The sequence below is a fragment of the Gymnoscopelus braueri genome (assembly GCF_963280865.1).
Source record: "Gymnoscopelus braueri genome assembly, chromosome: 5".
Lineage (NCBI taxonomy): Eukaryota > Metazoa > Chordata > Actinopteri > Myctophiformes > Myctophidae > Gymnoscopelus > Gymnoscopelus braueri.
Window position 1 is genome coordinate 8401252 of NC_137606.1, and position 26294 is coordinate 8427545.

The 26294-nt window shown below is 42.5% G+C and overlaps 1 protein-coding gene across 1 annotated transcript in view; it reads left to right on the forward strand.

Moving 5' to 3' along the window:
- The first annotated feature begins 2319 nt into the window (after positions 1 to 2319).
- Positions 2320 to 26294, forward strand: part of elna (elastin a) — a 115854-nt gene continuing 91879 nt past the window's right edge. Inside the window, exons 1-2 of the mRNA XM_080428676.1 lie at positions 2320 to 2642; positions 25227 to 25370. Coding sequence (XP_080284802.1) covers positions 2567 to 2642; positions 25227 to 25370 — 220 coding nt within the window. The 5' untranslated portion in view covers positions 2320 to 2566. The remainder of the gene's footprint in view (positions 2643 to 25226; positions 25371 to 26294) is intronic.

The window sequence follows — 26294 nt, forward strand, 5'->3', positions numbered from 1 at the left end:
CCTACAGCCGAAATAGCCAATCAACAGGGCTCATAAAGCGTCGTGTCGCGAAGCGTTTTGAGCTTTGAGATTTTCTCCACATCGCCCCAGTCCTACTTTACAACGTTGAAGACACACATTTAGGCGGCTTGCCTTCAGCTAGTCACACCATTCTCTACTCTTAACCTTGATACATTATATGGCGGCTGATAAAATACCATAGTACTTTGGCAAAAATGTTTATTATCAAAGGAGAGAAGATAATTCTATTCCCCTTTGCTCCACTCTGGCAGCCGTTTATTGTTGATCTCAGGAGACACCAATGACTTCACTGATGTGGAGGGTTTTTATCAGAAGAGAGGAGCAGATTTGTCTCTTAATGTCTGTACAATATGCTAAGCTCTTGACTTTGGAAAATCTCATAAAAGAGGAATTCTGGGAGACCGAGGGTCAGGCACTTTAAATCTCTCTCCTGCAGCCCCCCTGCTGGGCAGAGAGCAGCAAGACTCCACTCGCAGCTAACCATTGTTGTCATAATTGATGAATCTATAAAAAAAAAGATTGTGGGGGGGGGGTCCAAAAATATGGTGAATCTCGCAAACCGCTGGACTGATCAGTGGCAAGCTTTGTATGCATGCTGCCAGTAGACCACAGAAGTACCTCCTCCACAGTTTTTTCATATAATTGTTTTATATTTTTTGAAATATTTGACTTTAATTTTACAATATAAGTCATTGGGGCTCTGACTGCAAACTTTACCCACATTTGCCCACATTTCACTGGCTGGCCATGTGGATTCCGAGATCCACATGATTAGATTCTTTACTATACTGTAGAATTAATCTGTGCAACTAACCACTTACAACCCCTACTGTATATACCGTACTTCATTGTACAATGTACTTCATCTGTACTGTACTGTAATCTCTTGAAAAGGTCAAAGTTCAAGGTCACATTCAAGGTCACACTCAAAACCAAGAACAGATACTGTACAGTATAGGCCCATGTTTATGAATTATGGTGGGAATATGGCTGCTCCTAAGAGCATTTTGGGGTTAAAAGGTTAAAGGACGGCAAACCTTTTGGCAAAACGGGCCTGAAACCAGACCCCCAGGCTGATGTTTCCTTGAAACCTCCACAGACCAACAGACTGATGTTAACTCAGTGAGACGGACCTGATTGGCTCTGTACTTGGTCTGTTCTTGTTTCCTCCCACACCAAATCTCTTCACCAAAAATAAGTCAGTCTATGCTTGTAGACAAGACAGATGTTTCTTTTTGAAACCTAGTCAGACTAGCAGAACAGACTGATGTTTCTTTGGCTGTTTGCTCTCACTCATGTCGTCCATGTGTGTGATAGTGACAGGTTTCTCACTGTTCTGCTATAGCGCTGCTGCTCCTCCCAGGGGCTTTTCACACATGAGCCTGGGCCAGGCAGGCAGCCAGGCATCATCGGCGACACGACTCCCTCTTTCTTTGGTGTGTTGCCCAGGTAGCGCCTAAACCCTAACCTTTAACTTCACAAAAACTATGCCTACCCTAACCTTAACCCTAACCTCACAGAAACTATGCCTTAACCTAACTTCACAACCACGTGCACCTGGGCCAAACACTGGGAAAAGAGAGAGTCTGCATTGCCGACGCTATTCCCAGCCTGTGCATCTGTCTGAAGGTCTTGTTCTGCTTTTTGTTTTTGCTAATATCTTGCAGATAGTATAATTCCCATCCCCTGGATCAACCTGCTTAATAGAAAGACAATGCAGAGGTTAGTGTGTTTGCTGAACTACTGGGCAGCTGATGAATCAGGGAGACCTGTGGAAAACAACAGGTGATTATTGGGGTATTTTGGTTTGTGCTGCTCTTCCCTCTGTCTCTGTCTCCACTCTAAAAGATAAGTCCTCTCCAGATCCATGCAAATGTCTGGCACACACTGCAATTCCTTCTGGATGAGAGGGAGAGAAGGGGGGGGGTCGCTCTCTCTTTCTCACTCACTCGCTCTCTCACTCTCTCTCTGTGTGTGTGTGTGTGTGTGTGTGTGTGTGTGTGTGTGTGTGTGTGTGTGTGTGTGTGTGTGTGTGTGTGTGTGTGTGTGTGTGTGTGTCTCTGTGTGTGTGTCTGTGTGTGTGTGTGTGTGTGTGTGTGTGTGTGTCTTATTCTCTCTCTCTCTCTCTCTCTCTCTCTCTCTCTCTCTCTCTCTCTCTCTCTCTCTCTCTCTCTCTCTCTCTCTCTCTCTCTCTCTCTCTCTCTCTCTCTCTCTGCTGGCAGTGGAGTATGCAGTGTTGGCAGCAGTGACCAGAATAAAAACAGCAACACCAGACACACAGACAGAGAGGGAGAGAGAGAGAGAGAGGAGGGGCAAAAAAAGCAAAGTGATCCATTGAACCTGAGTCTGTGCCCTCTCTCTTAATTACACCCTGTCTTGTAATTTTTTTCCTTTTTTTTTTGCATCCTTTAAGCTTCCCCCCCTTATCCCCCCCCCCCCCCACCCTCTCTCTGCACACTTTAAGACTGTGAGCTCGTAGTGATAATTAGCCAGAGGAGAATAAAACCCAGGCGATCAGCAGAGGGGTGGTGCATTCTGGAACGAGATGGCTAACAGAGAGGTTCTGTCGCTCTTCCGCGGGATCTTCCTTGTAGCGTTGATTCAACGCTCGCTTCAAGGAGGTAAGTGCTGTGTGTGTGTGTGTGTGTGTGTGTGTGTGTGTGTGTGTGTGTGTGTGTGTGTGTGTGTGTGTGTGTGTGTGTGTGTGTGTGTGTGTGTGTGTGTGTGTGTGTGTGTGTGTGTGTGTGTGTGTGTGTGTGTGAGTGCACGGCCTGAGTGAAGTGAGCCTCGACCTCTGCTGTACCATTAATCAAAAGGTTTAGAACAGGTGCAGGTTTTTGTATATACATTCTACTTGCTGCTCAACCACATGGAAGTGAGAGTTTTATTTAAGTAAAGTGTGTTTTAAGTGATCACATCAATTATTAGAACGGCTACTTTTGTCAGGTCAGGTTTTGCTGTGACTTTGAACTTAAACTTCACATGAGGTTTAACTCTATTCAATTGGATCATTTCATTGCAGGTGTACTGTAACTTATGCATGTGTATTTATTTACACAAAATGCACAGCCCATGCTTTGTGGTATATATAGCTGACAGTTGGCTTTCTGTTGTTGCTTAGTGCAGATGAATCAAATGTATTAATATTTGAAACAGAAAAAAGCCAGGCAACAAATTAATGTACTTCAGGTTTTGTGATTTGAATTTGTCAGTGCATTAGTATAATATTGTCAGGCTGCACCTCAGATCATTAAAGTTTGTTTAGTCTACCTTATCCTCTGCACAAGTGTTCGTACTGTAAATAATGGCACGATTTAAAAAAGTCAAACTTTCCATTTGACTCTAAGGCCAAGATAACACTCTGTTCCATTGCATTACAGATGGACATCTATCTGTCTCTCGTGACATAATTACAAACACAATTGCAAACATGTGCATGTGTGTAGCTGTGGTCTTAATATTGTCCAGGTTTTGAGTAGATAGTTATGCATGCAGGGTTTAGATCAGTGATTCTCAACCTTTTTAATTTGTAAGACCCCCAGTTTGATATGCATAAGTCCATGGCCCTTATTTGATGACTTTTTTCTTTTTTTTTATCTCTGGGAACCCGATCTACTCTGTAAAATCCTGTGTTAATTAACCAGATGGTCCCTCTTGTTCGTTCTCTGAGTTACAGACCTGTAACTCCTCAAGGGCCCCTGGAGGTCCCCGGTCCCACGTTGAGAAGCAGTGGTTAGGTTGTGGTGAAAGTATTGTCATGGAAGAGCAGATTTGTTGTCCTGGGTAACAGAATGCCTTTGTATTGGCTTTGCCATGACAAATCGGGCCCATACTGGCTCACATTTTAATCGAGTGCACTCTTCTCTTTCAAATTGAAAATCATATTTTATTGAGGATGCACTTTTCTTTTTTTTTTACAAAGATGCATGCACTTTGAATATTACTACCATAATGATCTCATTCTACTGAAGCTCAAATTTATGTGTTGATAAAACGCCACAAAAAAAGGTTTTGAAACACATTTAGTAAGGATTATAAACTGCACAACATTAATTTTTATAGCGGCCTCTTAGAATGTGTTTATTATAGTTATGCATTCTTCAGCTGAAGGTTGCGTTGGCTACAATGGGGCTGTGATCATTAGGTATAGTGAGGAGGAACTATAAAGTGTTTTAAAGTCATTAGTCTCCATAGAATATAAAGTGCCAAACCGCCATATCTCTAAATGACGTGTGTTTCTCAGAAAGGAAGCAGGCAGAGTTGTGAGTTTGTCACTGAGGATTAAAGAGTCTGCAGACAGTGGCAGATCGAGGCTCTGTGTAATGTCACGTAAAACTCTATGCCCTGTTTTACAGCTCATCATGGGGGACATGAGACTCCAGCTGGTCTCTCTTTTCCCCTCAGTTACACCACACACAACACAAGAAGTCCCATAACGAACTCCCAGTAGAACAGCTACAGTACATGTACAATGTGATCTGTACATCTGAGCCTAGATGTGAATGTCAACTTGGCCGGTTTTGACCAGTGCTTCTCCTGAGGTCACAGGTCTCTGGTTTTGGCCAGAGTTTCTTAGGGATTCTGGTTTTGACCAGTTTACATATCTCTTGTTTTGACCAGTTTACAGACCTCTGGTTTTGACCATTAAGCTTCCCAGTCTATACTGGACTCTTGGTTTCTTTTGGCCAGAGCTCATTGCAAGGTTACACAGGACTCTGGTTTTGACCAGGTTACAGGACTCTGGTTTTGACCCGGTTACAGGACTCTGGTTTTGACCAGGTTACAGGACTCTGGTTTTGACCAGGTTACAGGACTCTGGTTTTGACCAGGTTACAGGACTCTGGTTTTGACCCGGTTACAGGACTCTGGTTTTGACCAGGTAGGTTACAGGACTCTGGTTTTGACCCGGTTACAGGACTCTGGTTTTGACCAGGTTACAGGACTCTGGTTTCGACCAGGTAGGTTACAGGACTCTGGTTTTGACCAGGTTACAGGACTCTGGTTTCGACCAGGTAGGTTACAGGACTCTGGTTTGAACGGTGCTTCTCCTAACTTTATACTGGACTCTTGGTTTCTTTTGGCCAGAGAGCTCATTGCAAGGTTACTGTACACAGAACTCTGGCTTTGGCCAGAGCTCTGGTTTCTTTTGGCCAGAGCTTCTAGTGAGGTTACAGGCCTCTTGCGTGTGTAGATCTGAAGAGTTCACTACAAGCAGAGCTTTGCGGTTAAAGCTTATCTGTTTCAGGGGAGAGAGAGAGAGAATGAGGCGGTGAGCATGTCTTTCCTCGCACTCGTGTTCAGACTGTGAGTTTCCACTCTCTCTCTCTCTTCCTGCAACACAGCTTTGATTTTCCTCTTGCTCTGTTACTTGGCTGAGAGTGGCTGGGTTGTTTAGCCCTCTTGTTGGAAAGCATGCTTAAAGGTCTGGGGCTGGGTCTGTTCAACAAAAGCCAAGTCCTTTAGTTCTATTTATTTGTTCAAAACTAATTTGTCCTTGGCTCTTTTGATGTCTGTTCTTCATCTACCAGTCTCCAGGCAATCTCTAAAAACTGTCAGATGGAGTTAGTTCTTTTTAGATTCAGGAAAAGAATACTGTGCCCATATATAGTATTTTGATATCTGTTTTGTTGTTCATGTTTTATTTCTTTTACCCCCTGAAAGATTCAGTGATGATGATTCAAGAATATTTGGGAGGTACTGTAAACCCCTGGAGGGTTGTGTTGACACCTTATGATGACAGAATCGTAAGCTTTAACAACTTAAACCCTATAGTTCCCCAGGGGTCTATACCTCGCCCCCTCCTTTTTTCCCTCTACACCAAATCTGTTCGCCAAAATTAGCCGATCTACAAGCTCACAACGGACACATTAACTATCAGGTAACATGACATGCAGGCCATATATTTATCTTGTCTTGTTTAAAATCACTTCTTCGGCACTTCTTTTTTTTTTTTTTTTGTACCTCTGGAATCGAGGTCATCCGTCCCACTGTGTTGACCGAAAACAAACACGGCTCAGTGGAACTTTTAAGATGGGGCTCAGGCAGAATTTACAGCGCGCACTGGACGAGCCAGCGAATATCAATATTGGCCTCGGAGCAAAACTTTGATCTCTAAAAGCGAACATTGAATCCATCCATATCAAAACTTTTCAGAGGTGCTCAAAACCAGCTCCATCTGTGTGCAGCACGCTGCTGCGTTGAGAAAGACCTTCTTTGAGCCGCCGCCAAGGAAGTGTCAATTATCTATAGCGAGTAACGTGAAGCTCATTAACGCCCACTTATGGTGTTTCTGTGCACAGAGAACACGCGCTCACACTGGGGGGAAGGTCACCCGGGGGAGTTAGCAAACGCTTCCCCGAATGTTTTCCATCGGCAAAAGTGTGAGAGAGTTATGGCTGAGCACTAGGGACCATCTGGGAAGGAGTTTGTTAATAAATATGCTCCGTGGCATGATACCCTGAAAGGCTGAGCAGGTACACATTTAACCACATTTGCCTTCATGTCCCAGTTTTGGGAATGTAGGTAAACATTTTAACTTATTTTGTTATATTATTATTATTATTATTATTATTATTATTATTATTATTATTATTATTATTATTATTATTGTTATTATTATTATAGGGGGAAAAATGGATAGTTCACCCAAAAAATGACTTATTTTCTATCGATTACACACCCCATGAAGCCTTGAATTCATGGAGATTTTTTGTTTTAGTCGCATTCCTAAGCCAATAATTTGAAGACCGGCAGAAAGATGCTAATGTCTCTTTAGTGACATAGTAAAATTGTACCCTCCCCCTCATTATCATAACACAACAGGTGTGGGCATGAGGAGGAGGAGGGACTAGGACAGGTGGGTGGTGCTAAGGTGGTGGAGGAGGTGCTAAGGTGAGAACCAGGTATACTTAATGAACTGGAGGCGTGTCCACATAAAAACATAATTTCAACCATTTCTGTACACTTTTTTGAAAAATATCTTCCTCCTATATAACCATAATACCTGATGATTATGTTTTAGGGGGGGAAAAAAATCACTGAAAATTACGGCACGCCGTCTTTAACTATCTCTTTAACCCATCTAAAAATGCCTTCTAAATCAGTAAGTTCTCAAACTTTTTCGTGCCAAGGACCCCCAAAATTAGATGTATTTGGGGGTAAATAAAACCCCCAAAATAAATAAATAAATAATATATGAAAAAATGTATTGAAAAAGCACGGCCCCCTCACATATTAGAAGGACAATATCAGTCACCAGAACAAAGGACTGGTGTTTTCGATGAATCCATATTGTTCAAAATGGAGTTTAAAGTTACAAGAAAAGAAATATCCATTTACGTTTATTTTCAAGCCGCACTGTTTCACCTAGAGATAAAATCCCCATTCTAAAAGCAAGGCTGCCTAGAGGGTGGGCCTAAGACCACTCTTTCCATACGTAACTGATCACAAGACCCCCCCAAAATCTCATTCTCATGGTTCTAGGCTGCCCATAACGTGGGAAACCTTTTTTCATTTTCACACATCAGCCCTAAGGTATTGGTATATACTGTAAATGACATAGTTTAATGTTAAAAAAGGGGTGGTATTCCCCTTTAAGTGGTTAACACTTCACTCCCAGAGTTAAATTTACACTCGGTATTCTTGTGGTGTAGAGTAGACTAGAATGATTGTGGGTTCACCTTCCCTACAATGAAGCATGTCCATCTGTAGTTACATTCTATAAACAAACACCATCTGTCAGACAGCTAGAGAGAGGGATGGATGTTATTCTGATCAAAATAAATCTGTGTTGAAACAACTTGGGCTCATAGTCGAGTCTTGTTTGGGGAGCTAAATTACCTCGCTGAACCAAACCCAATATCTACGACCACCTGCCTCTTCAGTTTTTCCTGTGGAAAGGGATCTTTGCAGGGAATTCCTTAATCCCTAAGTTCAGATTTGACTTTTTTAATTGTATTTTCTTTTAGTATTTCATCATGTCATCAAGGTGAACCCTTTACTACAGGTGCTGTAGACCCAGTGGTTCTCAAACTTTTTCATGTCAAGGACCCCTACATTTATGTGTTTGGCAGCGGACCCCCATCTGAAAAGGGTTTGCCAGGGACCCCCAGAAGAGAAGATTTATCTTAAAGAAATATATAAAAATGTTCGATATTTTTCAAATATTTTCAAAAATAGCAGATGTACTGTACAAGCTTGCTGCGTGGCACAAAGTGACGCGCTGTGATCTGAGCTATTTTTTAATAGCCAACGTATGAAGCATGGGTAAAGCGGTTATAAAATAGCCAGCGTATAAAGCATGGATAAAGCGGTTAAAATGATAAAATGAAAAGTGGTTAAAAGCAGTTAATACAGTGATGCTGTATTAACTACTTTAGCTGGGGACCCCCTGGAACCCCCCCAAGGACCCCTGAGGGTCCCCGGACCACACTTTGAGAACCAATGCTATATAGACAACATTCAGCCACTAGATGTCGCACTATTTCCCCGACTTACGTCTGCAAGGTGGCGATTATGCAGTTTGCACCGTTGTTACGCGGCGCCTGATGCCTCCAAGTCTCTAAAGGGGGAAAAAAATGTTCCTTCCCCAAAGAAAACGGAAGCAGCATGGATAATGGTGGCTGTCAGCTTAACACATGTAATCAATACAATTCTTTTGGTCCTGCCAAAAATAATTAAAAAGTATTATTTCACAATCATAATATATTTTTTGGGGGGGAAGTGACACTTTTATTCCACACATTTTTAAAAGCTCTGTGGATGTATTATTTTCTTTTTTTTATATCATTTGTCTACATTAAAAACATGTTATTAATACCACCAATGGACAGACTAGTCAACTAAGTGTTTTGTGCCCTCTGGAATCAATATTTCTCCAATATTTCTCTCCACAAACCCCTCCCCTCCCCGGGGTGCGTGTAATGTAATCAGACCATACTCAGTTTTTACATCTTAAACGCCAAGAGTGTATTAATGAAGCATAGGAAATCCTATTCCTCTGTTTCACACTTCAGTGTGTGTGTGTGTGTGTGTGTGTGTGTGTGTGTGTGTGTGTGTGCGTGTGCGTGTGTGTTCGTTCCTCTCTCCAGACAGCCTCAATGACACCACTGGCAAAATGTATTCCAGAGTCATTAGTTTTTATGATGGACAGGGCATAATGACAGCAGACCTACCAAGAAAGCGCAGCAGGGCCAGTTGCTGCTGAGATGAAAAGGGGGGAAAATACATGTATATAGCGTCTCTGTTCCGACACAGAGTCTCATAAGAATTAAGGAAAGCGGGTGATTTAGTGCTGAAAGGCCATAGCTTGCCTCATTTGGCGTTTGCCAGGCAGGGGCTCAGTCAGTCAGTCAGTCAGAACTTCAGAGGGATTTAATACATTAATTCTCCCCATCAGTGACATGCCACTGGCTGCAGTTGAAGGTGAGTGAAATCACCGCGGATCGGATGGCACACCTTGGCCCCGTTTGAGTGCTGCTCTGGTGATGAATTGCTCTTTTGCACTGTGACGGTAGATTGGTAGATTCCCAATCTGATTATTGTTGAATCTCCCCGCGAGTGGAGTGCCGCGCTCCGCGGGCCTTTATCCCTTTAAGACCTGAGGCCGATTCTACAAATGCCTTCTTCTTTTCGTGGCAATGACCCCCCAAAATGTAATGTAAAATGTATTTGGCCGCAGACATCCCCTCCCATCTGAAAATGTTTTGTGCCAGGGACCCCCCAGAAGAGAAGTTTTGTGTCAAAAAATTCAAAATTATTCAATGTTTTTCAAACACATTCAAGATTCCTTTTTAAATGTTCAAAAATAGCAGATGTACAAGTCCGCGCTCTGAGCTTGTATATCTGCTCTTTTTTGAGTACTGCTGTTCTAAACCACTGTTTTAAATCTAAAATGACACAGATACCGTCCCGGTTTTAATGGGTTATTGAAGGAGTGTGTTGTGTTATAAACACCTCTCTGGCCCCTTATCCCTGCTCTGGCAAACATCAGCAGCCATCCATCCACAGCCAAACTACCTTAACGTGACACCCGGGGCGCGTCCTGTGGCGCGGTGGCACCGCACCGCACCGCCAGACCCCATGCCATAGAGGTCTTTTAGAGTTCTGCCAGAGGGCGGCACGGTTAGTTCTGTAATTGGATCAGGACGTTCTTTGAATGCAGGGAAACCAAGGAGGACTTAATGGGCCCTGAAATATAGACTGTACAATCGCTGTCGGACGGAAACTTTACCGTATGTCCAAAAAACTTTACTTTTCAGGAAATGGGGGTAGGGGGGGGGGATCCAATGTAGCCTAGTTATTATTTAGTCGCAAGTTCTTGTTCATACTTTTCATTCATTGAATATTGATAAAACCCACAGACACACTTAACCACCTTAAAACCCATCGCGCCGCGCGACATCATCGTTAGGCAGTTTTTTTGTTTGTTTGTTTTTCTTTATGATATTTTGTATTAACGTGAAAACAATGGCTTCCATTATAGCATGCAAACTTTCCAGGAATAGGAAAGCCTGCATTTTCTATTAGCTTGGATTCCCAATCAATGATGTCACTGGTAGGCAGGTTTCTGAACTGTCCACAGCCCTCCACTGAGACACAGACAAAAATGCTACCATATTATCATCAGCATTAGCAAGGATCAATTATATGAAGACAGGTTGGAAATGGGTGAAGTCGTCCTTTAAGAGATACAAGATTTCTGCCAGCCAGTGTTGAGACTTACACCTTCTGTGCTGTGGTGAATGTTAGCACATGGTAGGACCTGGAAACCACGTTGTCCTCGCCACGTGTCATCATCGGCTTCCTGCTGACCATATGGCGAACAAATTGTTTGGGTCATTCAAGTATTTTGCGTTTCCAGTTTCCAGGGCAGAGCCAGGGGTTCAGAGAACACACAGGTCGCCACGGACCATGAGACTACTTCACCATATCCGATGTCTTGGCTTTCATAACGGCTCGCTATAGGAGAATGCTAACAATCTGGACATTCAATTAATCTTTGGCAGTTTTCACATCTAAATTAGTTTCTCCTCCTCCAACTACACACAGTGAGGCATTTCAGAACAGGGGTTGTAGTGTAGTGTGGCTGGGAAATCACTTATACCCCGACCGTGTGTTGTAAGTCGGCAGTCATTACGAACATGTTGGCTATGAAGTGCTCAGATCACACTTTTTTACTGTATCTACTGTTATGAGGCTAGGGTTATAAGAACTGGACCATGACCTGTTTTTTAATGGACGCATAATTCAAACGCCAGTGCACTGGAAATATCTCGAGTGGAACTGCACATCATATTTTACTACGTTGTGTACTGGATTTATGCAAAACAGATGGGGAGTTTAATGCATCACACTTCCCTCGCAAATAGTTGCCCCGATTTGGTGCTTGAGCATGTTTATGTGACAGACACTACACGCTTCTAATAAAAACACAATTTGTGTACAAGCGTCTCGTTGCTGTCGGGTGGAAAACCTTGTATGTCCAAGACCGCTACTTTTCAGGAAATGACCAAAAAAGGAATAACCTGTGTTCCAATGCATCCAGTCTTTTTAGTGCTTTTCATTGGTTCAATATTGATAAAAACCCACAGACACACTTAACAACTTTCAACTTGTCTGTCCCTATTTTGGGCATGGCCATTATAGGCAAAAGATTGGGGTGGCCAAGAGAGCCCCGCCTGGGAAGGCACCAGAGGTCCCGTTCCAGGCTTCCAGCCTTAGCAATGTGTCGAAGTGTCCCTGAGCAAGACACTTGTAAACCCCTTACTGCTTCCCACCTCCCCGCGCTCCTCTGTGGGCAGCACTCCGCTGGGTGAGGCTGAAAACTGAAGTTCCCCTGCGGGATTAAATAGGTATTTAAAAAATAATAATAATTGCGACGCGCTGTGAGCTTGTCGAACAGCTTTTGCCACTATACTTGTGCAAGATACTGTGATGAAATGTGGAGATACAAGGTTTCTGCCCGACTGCAACGATAATGTGCATGCTGTCGGGCAGAAACCTCTTATCTCCATATTCCAACTTTTTGTGTTTTTTCGTAAATTAACGCCCCTACTTGATCACACTACAGCGTCACACCAAAGCATAAAAAATTAGCAGATCTACAAGCTGGAAACGCGGCGCAAAGCCATGCGTTTTGAGCTTGTAGATCTGCTACTTTTGAATTTGAATCCTGAAAAGTAACAGTTTTGGACATATATGAGGTTTCCACCCGACAGAGACGCTGTCGTATCTCTGAAGTACAGGCTACAGTAAGGCCTCATTTTTACAGAACAAGCCAACAACGCTGGCTGTTACTGTAGCTTGTAGATCAGTTCCAGTTGGCCGGTGTCTGCGTGCTTCGTGACAGATTATAAATCATTGGCATAACGCTTGATTGTTGCTCTCAATCAACACCCTATGAGGAGCCTCGCTGGCCCGTGACACGGAGCAAAGTATTGTGTTTCACAGTGTGTTTTGGCGAATAGTTTTGGTTAGCAGGTAAATATCAGCCCTGGCCTAGCGTCTGTCTCTCCCGGTTAGATGTTTGGTCTGTGATCGAGCGGTGCCAAGTGTTCAACAAAGAGCCACATTAACCCATCAAGACCGGGAACGCATCTGTGTATTTTATTAAAAAAATAGCAGATATAAGTAGATCTGCAATTTTCTTTTTTATCGTGAAATCTTTGAATATATACTTTTTAAAGCAAACTCAAATCTTTGCTTCTGGGGGTCCCTGGAACAAAATATTTTACAAATATTCGCTTGTGCTTGTATATTTGCTATTTTTGAATAGCCAAATAAATCTTAAAATGACACAGATGCGTTCCGGGTCTTAATGGGTTAAGATGAGATGATTCATCCCAGAGCCTGAGACCTGAGCTGAGGCCTCACCAGACTGTGTGAGCTGCCTGGTGGGAGCCAGCGTTGCCAGAGTTTGTCAAGAGAAACGAGCCCAGGCCAGGTCTATACGAAAACAAGCCCCAAAATAAGCGACTATAGGGCAGGTCAGTCAAATGTTGGTGGCTAATGTTGTTTTAGATCAGTGGTTCTCAAACATTTTCATGTTCAAGGACCCCCAAATGAATATGTATTTATTTGGCCACAGACCCCGCCCATCTGAAAATATGTTGTGCCAGTGAGTGACCCCCATGCAAGATTTGTGTTGTTAAAATTCCAAATTTGTAATTTTTTTTCAAGATTTCTTGAAAATAGCATACAGTCATTATCTTTCATTGTGAGCTTTTACTGTAGATTGGCTATTTTCTAATATAGGGTCAAAGTGATTTACCTGAAGCAAGCCCAAATAAGCAACTACTTTAGAAACAAGAAAAAAACCTGCAACCCGCAAACTACCAATATTTACAAGCGACTTAACAGAAATACAAGTCCAAAGTCGCTTGTAATAAGCAGACATGGCAACACTGCCAAGGCTCCTGTGAGGAATGTGTTCCGTTTGTTGAGGGTTCTTGGATGCACCACCCGCCTGTCCGTTAAACCCGAGCTCCGCTCGTCTGCTTTGAACCAATATTTGCATGTCTTTAAAATAAATAGATTTTTATCCTTTAATAGAGAGAGGGCGCGAAGCGAGAGGGAGAATTTTCAGATCATTGGCGCTCGTAAAAAAAACTTTCCATCTGTGAGATGTTTGAAGCAGCTTGTCAATTCCTAGTTTTATGACAGGCATGAGGAGTTGTAAAGGTATTGCATCTTATCCTTTTTACTGGGGACGTTTTGATAGCGTTTTCTTTGTAATATTTTTCCTGTGCCCCAGGCTGCCCTGTTTTATATGACGTGGTTAAAGGGAACATTAGGAAAGAGCAGACCATTATTCTGAAGGATAAAAACACTTAGTAGCCTGCTTCACAGTCAGGTGTGAGGCAGGACTAAATTATAGGATATTGATATATATTTTGGGCAGTGGTTCTCAAAATATACCCCCGGTCCCATGGGTCCTTGAGTGGATTCAAGGGGGTCGTAAAAGGTGTGAATATGGCATAAAATCTATGAGCCTGTTGATCAGCTATTTTCAAAAAGTCTTGAATTTTAATATTTTGTATTGTCATTTTAACGAACACAAATATTGTATGGTGGTGACCCCCATGCCCCCTGCCCAAAATATTTTCAGATTTGGGTCCGCAGCCAAATACTGAAATTGAGAACCAGTGATTTAGGGGTTGAAGCATTGAAGCTGTCGGGACCCTATTGTTTCTTCTTCTCCCCTAAAAGTATGTGGGTCTCAGAAGCAATAACGGCTACAGTGACCCACTTGGCAGATGGGTTGAAAATCTAACCCACTATCATACTGACTGGCCAGATGGTGGCGCTATAACAACAAACATTATATTTTGACTGACACTATTGTTTTAAACCATAAGTCACAAAAAAAAAAAAAAATCTGGATTCTATGGGTCAAGACAAAGGTATTCATACTGTATATATTGAGCCTAATTAGATGTTCTGCCATTTTTTATTTTGTCCAAATCAGGTTTTTTTTTTCACTACGCCTAACGCAATCGGCATCAAATAGCATATCTGGGCCAAGCCAGAGGAAAGTAGCTTTTCGGATTCCATACGGTTTTTAAATTAAGTTTAAGTTTTATGTTTAATTTTGCATAAACACTCTTAAATCAAAATTGGCAGATGCTATTGTAACCAAACTTGTTGCAGGTGTTCGGAATTGAGTTTTACGACAATCATAAAGACGTTGTAAAGGTATTGCATCTATTCCATTTAACTGGGGACATTTTGATAGCATTTCTTTTTTATATTTTTCCTGTGCCCCAGGCTGCCCTGTTTTATACGACATGACTAACAGGAACATTAGGAAAAAAAGCGGATTCCATTATTATTAGGGACCAAACAACAGCACAAACACAAATATGTTGTGGCATAATATGTCATTAGCACTGCCAAGTCATGGTTGTAGCCATAACTAAGCCATGTTAGAAACCCCAATGATAAAAGTTGGGAAATTCCAATTAAAAGCATTACGTCAATTCAATGAAAGTCCTGGCAGGGAAAAACACGGCACACCGTTTGGTATAAGTTTCAATATGCATGTAACAGATGGTCTCTCAGTAAACATGACTTATAGGATGTTTGGCATCGCTCGGTACGGGTCCAAACCCTCGCTCAGTGTACGTCCAAACCAAACAATTAAAACGGCGAGTTCCTGTAAATGTTACATTTATTTTGTTAACACCCACAGGTAATAGATTCAAGTAACCTTTGGACCGTGTCAAATTCGGTTAAAATACAATACTACACTGGAAACTGATCAAAGTTACAGGATAAAGATTTTTGTGACCTTGCATATATTGCATTTAATGACGTCTTAAGTGTATAAAATGCAGCGTACTTGGGCATGCCAGAGTATAAGAGTAAACATGGAAATGGCTCTATCTGGTTCATAAAGGTGATTCATGTCCCTTGCCAATCATAAACTTTTTGCATGCCTTGGGACTGCTCTTGGGAATGACTCTGGAACAACTTATTTATGTTATCATAGGTAATAAGAAGCGGCACATTGCTTGCATTCGTCGTGGAACTTGGTGTGTGATAGATGAGTGCCTCGAGAGGAAGGAAACACAATAAATGAACTGAAAGCGAAGCTATACACTGTATATAGTGACAATTACTCTATATCAGGGGTCTTCAACGTTTTTCAGGCCAAGCTGAGGGAGATGAAGCAGGGACCCCCACTACATATTGTATAAAATAATTGTGTTGCCGATTAAAACATTTCACAGATTTGGATTCATGTTAATGTGTATTTTCAGACAGTTAACCACTTCAAACCTCAATACTTGTACTTGGTCTGCTCTTCTCTTTGCCAATTTCCGGCTAATGTTCCCCTCAGAATAGGGATGCTAGGGTTCAAGTGGTTAATGTAAAAAAAAAATCACACAAAGATTTGGCCGCCCCGCTGTAGTAACTCTGAGTACCTCCTAGGGGTCCCGGACCCCCTGTTGAAGACCCCTGCTCTATATTATTCAGGCTTTGGTTTATCATGTGCTCCTTTCAGGGTATGCTGTAAGTAACTAACTACATGTACTCTCATTACTGTAATTGAGTAGCTTTTTCTTTCTTTTTTAAAGTACTTTTTGGGTAGCCTTTATTTGACAGTCACAGTGGACTGAGACAGGAAACATGGAGAGAGAGAGTGTAGGGGAGAGCCATGTAGCAAAATGGTCCGGCCGGCTGGGAATCGAACCGGGGATTTGCTGACGGGCATTAGTGCCCATGTGGTACATGCCCCACCTGACCACCTCGGATGGCCCCTTGAGTAGTTTTTTCGAGTATCTTCTAAAATCAGTAGTTGTTCTCCTTTAACATAAACGAATGAACCATAGCATCCGGATTTTGAGCATGTCATAAGGTGAACATTCGGCCAAAATAGGTGAACTATCGGCGAAAATTGCAGATCTACAATCTTCTCACAACGCGATGACATGCGATGCGTTGTGAGCTTGTAGATCAGCTATTTCCGTTGTTTTGACATACAGTACGACAAAGTAAACAAGGGTTTAAGTGGTCAAAGTTTGGTCAAGTATTGTACTGAGCTGCATTTTGGGAAAGACAAGAATTACAGAAAAGCCTACAGTTACGCTGTTATGACACAAGAGTAGTTTGCTCTTATCCTATTTTCCCCTCATAAGGGCGACCTTTGAAGAAGTTTTCCTCTAAAGAACAGATTCCCACCACTGTGGAGAGCGTCATTGAATTGCAGAAAGACTGGTTGGCAGGACACATTCATACTGAAATGATGACACAAGAAATCACGCTGTAGCTTAGTGGGTAGAGTAGAGAGGCTGTCTGGTAATCACAAGTTCACTGCTTTGCCTCTCGGCCCGCCCATTGTCTACGTGTCAAAGTGTCCTTGAACAACACACTTAACCCATAACAACCCCCCCCCCCACCCCCCCTGACAGTTGGGACAATATTTTCATATCGTCCCATCCCTAATCATGACCATCTGAGCAGCCATCAGCTGGGTGATGGCTGGGTGATGGCTGATGAAACTGAATCCCCCCCCCCCTCCGCAGGATTAACAATGGTCTCCCCTTCTACTTGAGCAATATTTTAATCAACTTCCACTACTTGAGTAGTAGGTATATTCTAGTAGTCTACTCCCCTTTAGATTGTCCATTCCCTGCTGTCTTCTGGGTCATCTTTTTGTCTGTCTCTCAACAGAGCATGTACTGTACTACTGTATGATCTGATTTAATAAGCCCTTTTTTCTGAGAGAGCGCCAAAGTATGCGCGCTGTCTATTCAGCCTAGCTTGTAGTGATTTCAGATGGTTGATGGTTATCAGAGACCGTAACTTTCGTTCTTGTCATGCTTGATACCAACATCTTAAATACTTATAGCGGAGGAATCCACAGCTGTTATAAATCCCTTCTCTTCTGTTTTTTTTTTCTTCGTTTTTTTTGTTTCAAAGGCATTTTATTCCTAATCCTTGAGATCTACTGTCAGACTCCAATGAGAATGTCTCAGCCAAGATACCACAGAGCTATAGCGATGGAGTGTTTGACCATGTTTTTAAGCCTGATTTATGCTTCGGCGCCAAAGTGTCGTGCAAACATGTCACTCAATAAAAAGCACATTATCTTCAACTTGAGAAAAGTTTGATGGATAATAAGTATGATGTATCGTGTCGAACGTGAGCAAGACTTTTAGCCATTCCCTCTCCTTTTAGACAGTGGTGGAAAAAGTACTAAAATGTTGTACTTAAGTAACAGTATCAATACTGCATTGCAGAAATACAAGTGAAAGTCCAGTAATCAAAATTTACTTGAGTGAAAGTACAAAAGTATTGGCATCAAAATGTACTTTAAGTACCAAAAGTAAAAGTACTCATTATGCAGAATGTCCCGGTATCATATGTATAACATTTGTTAAAATCTTTTGAAAATAGCAGATCTACAAACTATCTCACAATAGCAGAAAATAGCAGATCTCACGATGCGACGCGCTGTGAGCTTAAAGATCGGTTATTTTCAAATAGCCAAAGGCTGAAGTGGTTAATATATGTTTTGTAATAATAATTCAAATCTATTAAGTAACTAGTAACTAAAGTTTTTTAATTATTGTAGTGGCGTAAAAGTATAATATTTGCCTCTGAGATGTAGTGGAGTAGAAGTAAAAGTATTGAAAATTGGAAATACTCCAGTAAAGTAAAAGCATCTCAAAATTGTACTTAAGTACAGTACTTGAGTAAATGTGCTTAGTTACTTTCCACCGCTGCTTTTAGAATACAGCTGTCTGCGTGTAGAGGGTTTATTTGACTTTGCATACCTCACAGTGATGCTCTGCTACACAGATGTGTCAGTCACAGCGAGGCAGAGGTTCAGGCTGCGCTCTGAGGGCCTCCGAAGCCTCCACTCAGAGGAGCACAGGTGGAGGAGTGAGTGAGTGAGTGAGTGAGTGAAGGGAAAGCGAGATATATGTATTTATTTATTTCAATTTGGACTTTCGTAGACCTTCCACACAGGTTGGTCATTACCTTGTAAAAGTGCTCTATAAAATATACAGTGTGAAACTGTAAGGACAAAATGTAGGGTGCAGTTGCTTCCACATGCTTAATAAGTGCTACAGTCTGGGTGTACTGTGCCAACCACAGCTTCACTTGGTTTTGCCCGGTTGGAACAATTGGTTATAGCTTTGTGTAAAAACACAACCTTTCACAGCAGCGATTAAAGGTAGGCCAACAGATTAGGGACTACTTCAGATATTTACATATACTACAATTTACAATTTAGGCATTTAGCAGATCCAGAGCGATTTACAGTAAGCATGGTAAACACAAGGTAATACATCAAATGCATCGTCAACAAATGAACCTGGCATCTGTCTAAATAACATGCTATCTAAATTACATTTTAACCTTTGCATAAGCCTGTAAGGTTGTCAAGGCTAGGGCAAGTGCTATGGCAATTGTTACTACGCCACATCTAGACATTAATTGCTTTTTTTTATATAATTGTATGGAAATAAACTTCAAAATAAAATGTCTGAAAAGGTGACTACAGGTAGCAGAACGGAATTGAAGAATCATAACATTGCGAGTGGAGGAAGTTGCTAGCTGTACACACTGTGTAGACAGTACTTGGTACGGTATATTGGCCTATAAATGTACGTTGTAAATGTCTAGCATTCAATACTTTTAATGCTCTGGAAGCCTTGCTATTGTTAAATATGAAATTTAATGTATATTGTTGATATAAGTGTCCTTGTATTTCTTTATAGGGAACCTGGGTGAGTTTTGAGGGTGGACCTGTTCCACTCCTTGACATCACAGACCTTGAGTATGGAAAATGTTGGTGGCGGGCCGAGATTTAGCTGTTCAAACACCTTCATTTATAACATATTTATTGTTTATGAGAATGCCAAGTTATAATATATATGTTTTTCCAGCATTTAAAAGGAGCGGTTGCCCTGTCTTTATTTACCCTCAAACCATCAGTTATGAACAGATAGATTTGTGCCGGATTCTGTAAAAGTCAGGACGTAAAAAATAAGGAAGTGTAATGACAATAACATTTACAGTAGTGTTTTCAATGTGAGGTCCGGAGACCCCCAGGGGTCCTCGAGTGGATTCCAGGGGGTCCCCAGCTAAATGATTGATATTTAGGAACCAAATGGACCCTATACCAAATGGATTTTGTTCCATTTGTACACTTTCGAAGTAACCTAGCCTTTCAGTGTAGACTGGGTCCCAGAGACGAAAATGTGGTGTTAAGAATGGCAATGTCTCTGTGTCATTAACGATGAGGCCATTGTGTGTGTGCGTGTGCGTGTGCGTGTGCGTGTGCGTGTGCGTGTGCGTGTGCGTGTGCGTGTGCGTGTGCGTGTGCGTGTGTGTGTGTGCGGTTCATGAGTGTCTGTGTTCCATGCAACTTGTTCCATGGTCCCTCAGCCAATCCATTCAGTAAAAGAGACCAATTATTTGACACCCACAGAGCATGGTCATAAAAATATATCACCAGTTTGTTGTAACTGACGTGAAATCTAAGTCCTTTAAGTAAAACATTACAATTGTAAAAAAAACTAGTGTCATAAACATGGGAGTTATTAGGCGGAAAAAAATCCATCATTGAGCTTAAAGAGTTTAATTCGATACATCATAATCTTTCTAATTTGTCCTCCATCCAGCCATTAAAAACCCTTACAAAGTTACAAGTGACAATAAATGCTCTCATTTGTTCCTAGATTCTATGGTGCTTTGTTTAGACTGGCTGTAGTGTATCTCTGCTATTGATATTGTTCTCAGGCAGAATCAAATAAAAACTCTTGCCTGCCTTAACGGTCGATAAACATTTCACTTGTCAAGCTCAATAAAGATTGATATATTGTACCACTAAACTAAATAATGGACACGGTACAGTACAGTTGGACGGACTCTTCCCACCTGCCTGTTCAGTGTTTGACATTTAAAACAATGTCAGGTAAGAGATAAGATAAGAGTGTGCCTGCTAAATGCTTAGTAAAATGGTCAATGCTGTGTGTGGATTAACCTCATGAACCCTAACATTTTAAAATGTCTAGCTTGCCACCAGATAGTACCACCCCCCATATTGTACAGTACGTCTTGATTATGAATTGAATACATAGTAAACAAGCCATCAACGTTATCCTTTTAGCATTACTTACATAATGCAATCAATCAATCAATCAATCAATCAATCAATCAATCAATCAATCAATCAATCAATCATCCCTATTCTGACCATGTCATAATACATTCAGTAAAAAGATCTACACTGAACCATAATTCACACTGTAAAATCCTCAGTATTAATTTAACCATGAGAGTGTACAAATGGAACCAAATGGACCAGTAGACCCTTAAAGGTTCCATTTGGACCCCCTGGTGGTCCCTAGACCCGACATTGAACGGGCAGCAGGCTCTACCCAACGTAGTCTCAAATTCTGCCTCTGCTGGTCAGATGGATGTTTTGCAGGCCAATCTTGACCTTTTGTTCTCAATCCAAGACTTTCTCATGGGCCCATGGGAGTTCAGTCACAAGAATGCAAGCACTGTATTTAATGACGATGAGGATAATTATGATCAATCATCAAGAATTCTACAAATGTAGAATAGGCCAGGTCAGGTCACTTGGCGGAGGTCAAAATATGCCTTATTTGGCCTGGCTGTCTGTGAACCCATTGCACTTTATGTGTGCCTGCCCCTGGAAATGTTTTACAGTAGTAGCAACGGGATCCTGACCAAAGGAAAAAAAAGTGGAGCAGGCCCTTTCTGCCTCTCTCACTCTCCGAGACAGGAAATCCTCCCTTTGATTGTGAAACGCATGTAGCAGTAGAGGAACAACCACTACTCCACCCTGGCAGAGAGGTGGCTGTCCCACCTGACTGCTCCACCAGTGAAGCCAGTGGCACTGAGCTGGATCACTGAACGGGCCTGACGGGCTCAGGCCCATGGTGGGCCCAAAGGTCAGGGAGGCCCTCTAGAAAATGTGGCCCATTGTTCCAGAGTCCAACATATCACGAGCTGAACCCCCAAAAATGCCATAATGCCAGGTTGAAAGTGATTAAACAAACTCACATAAGTACGTATTACCAATGATCATATTATCATTGCCTCTCTGGAAGGTATAGCCCAGTTATCTCTCATACTGTAGGCTTAAATTGAACCTGCATGGTGGCCAGTGAGTGGAAGGGAAGGGGAGACACAGGGGAAATCCACCCATGCTGCCCATAGCTGATTGGTTAGAGATGCTGCCTGGGAAACGGAAGGGCACTGGTTTGCGCCCTGGTCTACATGTGTTACTTACGTATAACCTGTAACTGAACCACCCCCCCCCCCCCCCCCCCCCTGTATCATAAACAGTGGGCGCTGCCCCTGTAGCGCCCACTGTTTATGATACTTACAGTGGGTTAAACGCAGAGGGCGCATTTCACCATATGTGCAAATATACAGTGACAAATACCCCAAAAGGAGTGGGGACCAAATTAATACTATTACCCAGCTGATGGCTGCTCAGATGGTCAGCGCTCAGGCGGGAGCTGTTAGGGGTTAAAGCACCTTGCTCAGCGACACGTAGACATGGACGGGCTGGTGACCTTTTAATTACCTAGAGAGCCTCTCTACCCACTCAGCTACAGCCGCCAGGGAAGAATGCACATCGTGGGTTTACATATTATTGCGGCTCTCCATTGTTAATGCTGACAGGTGCCAAAAAGTGATCGCCTGCCAAAAAGTCCAGATATCCAGATAAAAGCAGCTGTAGACATACATAAACCGGGCAATCAGTTTTTGGCAGACGGCGGCTTTTTGGCAAAGACACCTGTCCGGAAATACTGTCTGTGACTGAATCTGGTTTTAGCGCTAACCTGTTTCTCATAAAAAAAAAGAGAAGTGCCCACAAAAACTAAACGCCATTTTCCTACATACTTTTCCATTTGTGTCACCTTCTTTGGGCGATAAAAATATATATTCCAATATATTAATGTAACCCTTAGCTTGATTCAGCTACGGAAACGACTGTTATGAGGCGTTATGGGAGATGTAAAGTCAGAATGGCTGGGAGTCTATGATGCTAATATTGTTTGTTGCAAAGAGTGCTGAGAGTGTGATGGGGGGTAATTCATATTTCCTATGCTTTTTTCTCTTTTTCCTCGCTTGCTTGTTCTAAGCCTGATTGCCCAGGGGAAGCAGAACTCTACTGCCCTATAGGTTATGTGACTACGGAACATCTTGCCATCCCGAAATGGGGTCATCCCTATGTTCCTCAGGTTCTATGTTCCCCGGGTTCTATGTTCCCCGCCTACCTCAGGGTTAGGGTTTGGCTAGGTTCTGTGGTGAGCCTGCGAACTTGGCTGACAAAACATCCGTGGTCTTGGTCCTGGAAGGAGCGAAGCCTACATGCACTGGCTGTCTGCACAACCCTCTGCATGGCTTTGCGGTTGTGGTCAGTGCAGTTCCCATAGCAGGCAGTGATGCAGCCACTAGTTCATGTTCTTTTGACTCAGACGTGAGCGTTGAGCATAAGGCCAAAACTTCAGGGGAAACCAGATCGTGTCTCGCCTCATCCAGCATCATGACCGTCCCAATTAGGAACCGGTTGGAGAGCATCCTCTCTCACCCGTCCGTCCGCGGGTTCCTACATGAGATCATTTGTTATCCCAAAGACACGGCTGCCATCTCCTTTCAAATAACGTGTCACTCATAACAGTTTGCACCCACCCTATTTACACTCCCACACTTTGTGTTATAAGAGTCAGAGGGTCAAAAGAAAACATTATACGGAGTCCAGTCACACAGCACACAAACCGTATAAATCTGTGTTGGCACACTCGCTGTTGGTGGAGAGAAAGCTTTGTGTTATTCTTAAACAAAAACAGACAGGCAGACCAAATATTGTTGCCTCATTTTATAATCAGATTTGGTGTGTGATTTCGGGGGGGATCTGTGTAGAAATGACGACGTTGTCCTTTGCTAACCTCAAAACACGAGAGGAGTTGCGTCACTACTTCTACATTTTCTCCAGCGCAGACCTTCGTTTGCAGTTTACGTTTGCCTTCCAACCAAAATGACTTAGTGAGCTTATTGGTGTTCCCTGTTCCATTTCATTCAAAGGCTTTAGTGTACTTAAACTCTCCGTCTTGTTCTCAATCCTTGTTAGTTTTGTCTTCTCTGATCTTAACGACATCATCTCTCCTTCCCACCCCAAGAAGTTTAATGTCTTAAGCCTGCATTACACTTATGTGTGGGTGTCATCGCCCACTGAAAATAACATTGTGGTCAAAAGACCACAATGTTATTGAAATAAGCTCTCAAGTTGTTTTGCGTTTTATCTTTTTGACAGATATGTGTACTAAGTATGTAAAGATAATGTTCATGTATATGCGTTGTGTCAATAGAAACGTTATTCAATCAATCAAAGCCGATCTTCTGTATAAGCTTGTAGATCTGCTATTTTTGCTAAGTATAAATTGGCACACAACTATAATTATAAGCTAGGCATTATGTTTCTGAATTTAACACCAGACTGGTTACCAACACTTATTGGATCTGACTCCTCATTTGTTTAACTCCAGCTGTTGAAGAAACGTTGATGTCATTGTGGTGGCAAAAACCACAATGACAAAAAAAGAAACCTTTCAGAATGTCATAGCTTGTTAGAGCCAACGGTCAAATCCCGCCTCAACACAACGGACGACCATGCACGCGTGTGTGCTTAATGTATTGCCTGGCTTTTCCTCTCGTTGCTTTCCCCCATAGGCTCAAATCCTTGGCAAATTGGCATTTTACATCCATTTCCATTTCTACAAGTAAACCGGACCAGACACTAATACCATATAATATGCATCCCTAATGGTCGTGCTACACTCGGCGGACACATCGCTAAAACGCAAAGGGTTCACACAGAACTCACTAATAAACACACGAACGCCTTTTGACATGTGGCTTAAATTAATTGGCCTCCCAACACATGAAAGAGTCATTAAACATAATCATCACGGTCCTGCAGTCCGCGGTCCCCTCTCGCTCTCCGTTGCGTTGTGTTTTTTAGTGATACAAACCAGGTTTTCCCTTAAAAAAAATACAACTTTATAATTATAGCCTTAGCTCACCGGTCCCTTTGGATTTAGCTGCAGTCGACCCAGAACGACTGGAGTCTTTTCTTTTTTTTATCCCTTCTCCTTTGTTTCTGTTGTTCCTTGCACACATGAGGCCGCCATGTCTGGGATCCAGAACGACCATCTCAGGAGTTTCTCTGGGTTTGGGCCAGAAATCAGAGTGGGGAGGGGGGTGTTTGGGGGGGAATCCGCTGTTGAAAGAGGACTTCCAAACTGCAATACCTCATCAGAATTAAAACAATGGGATTTTTTTTTTTTTTCACTTTCACTTAATCAAGCTCGTAAAGACGTTTTATATTCCATGCCATGACCCTTGCTGGGGCCAACGTATCGGCATTGTTTCGATGTGTGCCACTTCACTTGCTATGACCCCGGGAAGAGGTGTATACAGTATGTATGTCTGTATGCCAAGGACAATGTTCAGGTTATTGGCCTGTCTGGGTCACGGCGGTGATGAATGCGGTGGGGAATGTTTGTCTAATGAATGGACTCATTGTTGAGAAACATTACAATGTTGTGATAAAAAAAAAATACCCATTAAATGGCTATGGAGTGCTGGCCACATTTTCTTCTGAGTGAGACAGAACCGGTTCTTATCTTTCCTGTTGTATGTTGCAGGTGTGTACATACCAGCTGGTGCTGGACTCGGACCAGGGGGAGTCGGAGCAGGTGGTCTTGGACCAGGAGGAGTTGGAGCAGGTGGTTTTGGACCAGGAGGAGTTGGAGCAAGAGGTGTCGGACCTGGAGTAGGACTCTATCCAGGTAACAACCAGTGAAGACATTGTCCATGTTGTCAATGTCTAACCCAGTGGTCCTCAATCTTTTTCAAAGTCCCCTCAGCCCTATGTTCTCTCAAACCTAACTCCAACCCTAACCCCAACCCCAATCCCAACCCTAAACTGAGGGTACATGGGGCTGAGCATTAGGCCATGCATGGACCCGTATTTGATACTGTGGTATCTGAAGACCACAGACTTAAAGGTTTCTATTGCTTTTGTAGTTGCCAACAACGCCATATTGCAGTTAAGTTTGATGTCCCAGTGGTGAGAATGAATGGTGGTAGAATGAATTTGAGTCATCACTCCAGCAGTGAGGTTACTTGCATCCGATTTATTGCATAAGTACAAAACAGTACAAAACAGCTCCATGGACCCTGAGGTCCTCTCAGTCAGCCTGCCGGCCACTGAGTCACACTAAGATGCATTTCGGTACAGTTTATATAACAGAGAGATCTAGAGAAGGTACATGTGGGTGTGTGAGCTTCAAAGGTGAGCCCCCCCACCCGGCACAAACAATAGATCACCCTTCGAGCCCCCTGATTCAATTTGCACCTGTATGAAGCAGGAAAGGGGATGGAGACAGATGCATAGACCTCTGTCTCCCAGCTAAACAACAAAGAGAATGTTAATTGTACCCCCAACCAGCTCAGACCAAAAGGCACCTCTGAATACACTCTTGTGTCTGACTGTAGGCTACCTGTAGACTTGTGAAGTTAAATAATACTAGCAAATATGTATGTTATGTTATCAAATATACTACAATACCCCCCATGAGAGACATGAAACGTCTTTCACAAACAAGTATATTTCAAAAGAACCACAAAGAATCCGCCCCCCATGAAAAGCGACCGGAACACCAACCAGGAAAAAAATAAAACATTCAGGAAGACCAAAACAGCAAACAACA